Source organism: Cynara cardunculus (assembly GCF_001531365.2).
Source record: "Cynara cardunculus var. scolymus isolate 2C chromosome LG 9, CcrdV1, whole genome shotgun sequence".
Taxonomy (NCBI): Eukaryota; Viridiplantae; Streptophyta; class Magnoliopsida; order Asterales; family Asteraceae; genus Cynara; species Cynara cardunculus.
This window is the reverse complement of record NC_037536.1, coordinates 1624714-1626701: the sequence shown is the minus strand read 5'-3', so window position 1 is coordinate 1626701 and position 1988 is coordinate 1624714. Positions and strand designations below refer to the sequence as shown.

Genomic DNA, 1988 nt, shown 5'->3' with positions numbered 1-1988 from the left:
TTTTCCACCTCTTCACCCCGTTTTGCTCCCCTTTGATTGTACCTATCTCGTTGTTGATTCTGGCCACCTTCATGTCGCGTGGGTACGTAGGCCTTAAAAGCAGCAGCATCTGATGAGGCTTTCTTATCGGCTGAGATGCTTCTTTGTCGTTCGTCTTCTGCGACAAGGTGGTAGGCTGTTCCCAAAGCCGGTATCGGTTGCATTGCCAGGATATGTGTTTTAATTACAGTGAATTCAGCATCTAGACCCATTAGGAATTCATATAACTTTTCTTTTTTCTTGATGCTCGGTCAATCGCTTTCCAAGCCCACAGGTGCACCTGTGGTAAGTGCAATGGGGTGTGGGTAGGACAGATTGACTTTCATTCCAGAGACCTCGAAGCTTCGTGTAATAAGTTGATACGAAGGTTCCATCTTGCTGTGTAGAGACGATTTGTTGTTTCAATTCGTACGCCCTAGGCGCACTTTCCTTGCCAAACCTTTCACGAAGATCAGACAAGATTTCTGAAGCCGTGTTCGCATGCTTCACACTGCTTCGTATGTTCTTTTCCATGGTCGTGGTGAGCCATCCCTTCACCATAGCATCACATCGCATCCATGCCATGTGATTAGAGGACGTCTTATCGGGCTTCTTAATAGTGCCATCGATGAACCCTACTTTGTTTTTGGCGAATAGAAAGTTCAGCATCTCTGTGACCAATCGCCATAATTGTTGTATGTGAGAACGTCATTGACGTGCATTTGCCTCGGGTAATCCGAGGCATGTATGTAATAGGGAGAGTTCGAGTTAGAGGCGCTCCCGTCACCCCCTTCCTTCGGGTCCTTCTCGGTAGACATGGTGGCTGCCGATTAGGTTTTGATAATTCTCTTAGAATCGCTCTGATACCATCTAGAAATTCAATGGTACCAAATTTGGTGGTATATTTTATTATCATCATTGACAAAGAAGACAATGATATAAATACAAGGAATATAGAAAAAATAAGGAAGGCCCTAAAAAATAGAAGATAATATTAATCTAGGAGATAAGTGATTCTAAGAGATAATATTAATCTAGGAGATAAGGAATGGATTTAAAGGAATCATTTAAGTTATGGCAGTCCAAAGACGTATGCACCACCAACATTATCCAACGTTGCTCACCGTGTGAAGTTTTGTATAAGGGTGGGCTTTAAAAAGTTCTAAGAAAGTTTAAGCTAAATAGATCAAATTTCGGATGGAATCCCTATTCAATAATCTACCAATTATTAATGGAAATACACAATTTCCTCTGATCCTATCAAACAAAATTGAAAGCATGCAATCACAAAAGGAAAAACACAGTATTGCATCCAACAGGAGCACAATAGGTCCAACTTGCAAATAACCAAATCAAACTAACCTCGAGGTCCCTACATCCAATCTGCCCTTCAGCTCCATATGAGTTAAAAAGAACTCAACAAATTTCCTGGTCAAATAATGAAACCTACAATCACTTAAACATAGAACAAATTCAGTCAATGGTGAAAGAAAGTAGTTAGATTGTAACTACAAAATGGACAATTAACAATAATCTTAGCAACAATTCATACCTTGCCCCAAAATCCTTATTGTAACCAGAGTTCTTATCAACAAAGAGGATGAGACTCCAACAAATAAAGGAAATCCGGTAAATCAAATAGCAATCATAAGAGCATCATAACATTATAGAACAGCGGGAAGGAGACACCATTAAGCAATTATACCTTATAGTTCATACCTAAATTAGAATTCAAAATGTATTCTTCTGTCTATAGGTAAATCCCATTTTCTTCAAAGCAATTTCTTTCACTGATTTAACCACTACAAAAGTTTTGGGTTGGTTTTCTCCCATCACTATCTTTGATTTCATAAAAAAAAAACCTTTCGAATTTACATGATCCTTGAATTGTGTTAATCTTCACTCAATTTTTCAAACTGGGATTTATGACTAGCATTATCTATATCATATTGGCTACTACTCCCTCCGTC

The 1988-nt window shown here is 38.9% G+C and overlaps 1 protein-coding gene across 1 annotated transcript; it reads right to left on the bottom strand.

Annotated features, from left to right (window-relative positions):
* Positions 1-258: 258 nt before the first annotated feature.
* On the bottom strand, positions 259-687 carry LOC112518298. Its single transcript, XM_025125947.1, has one exon. It carries the CDS (start codon positions 685-687, stop codon positions 259-261), a length of 429 nt encoding a protein of 142 aa, XP_024981715.1.
* Between the last annotated feature and the right edge of the window lie 1301 nt (positions 688-1988).

Bases quoted from the DNA above. Each gene is read 5' to 3' on its own strand.
- LOC112518298 (XM_025125947.1), bottom strand. From the start codon at position 687: ATGCTGAACTTTCTATTCGCCAAAAACAAAGTAGGGTTCATCGATGGC.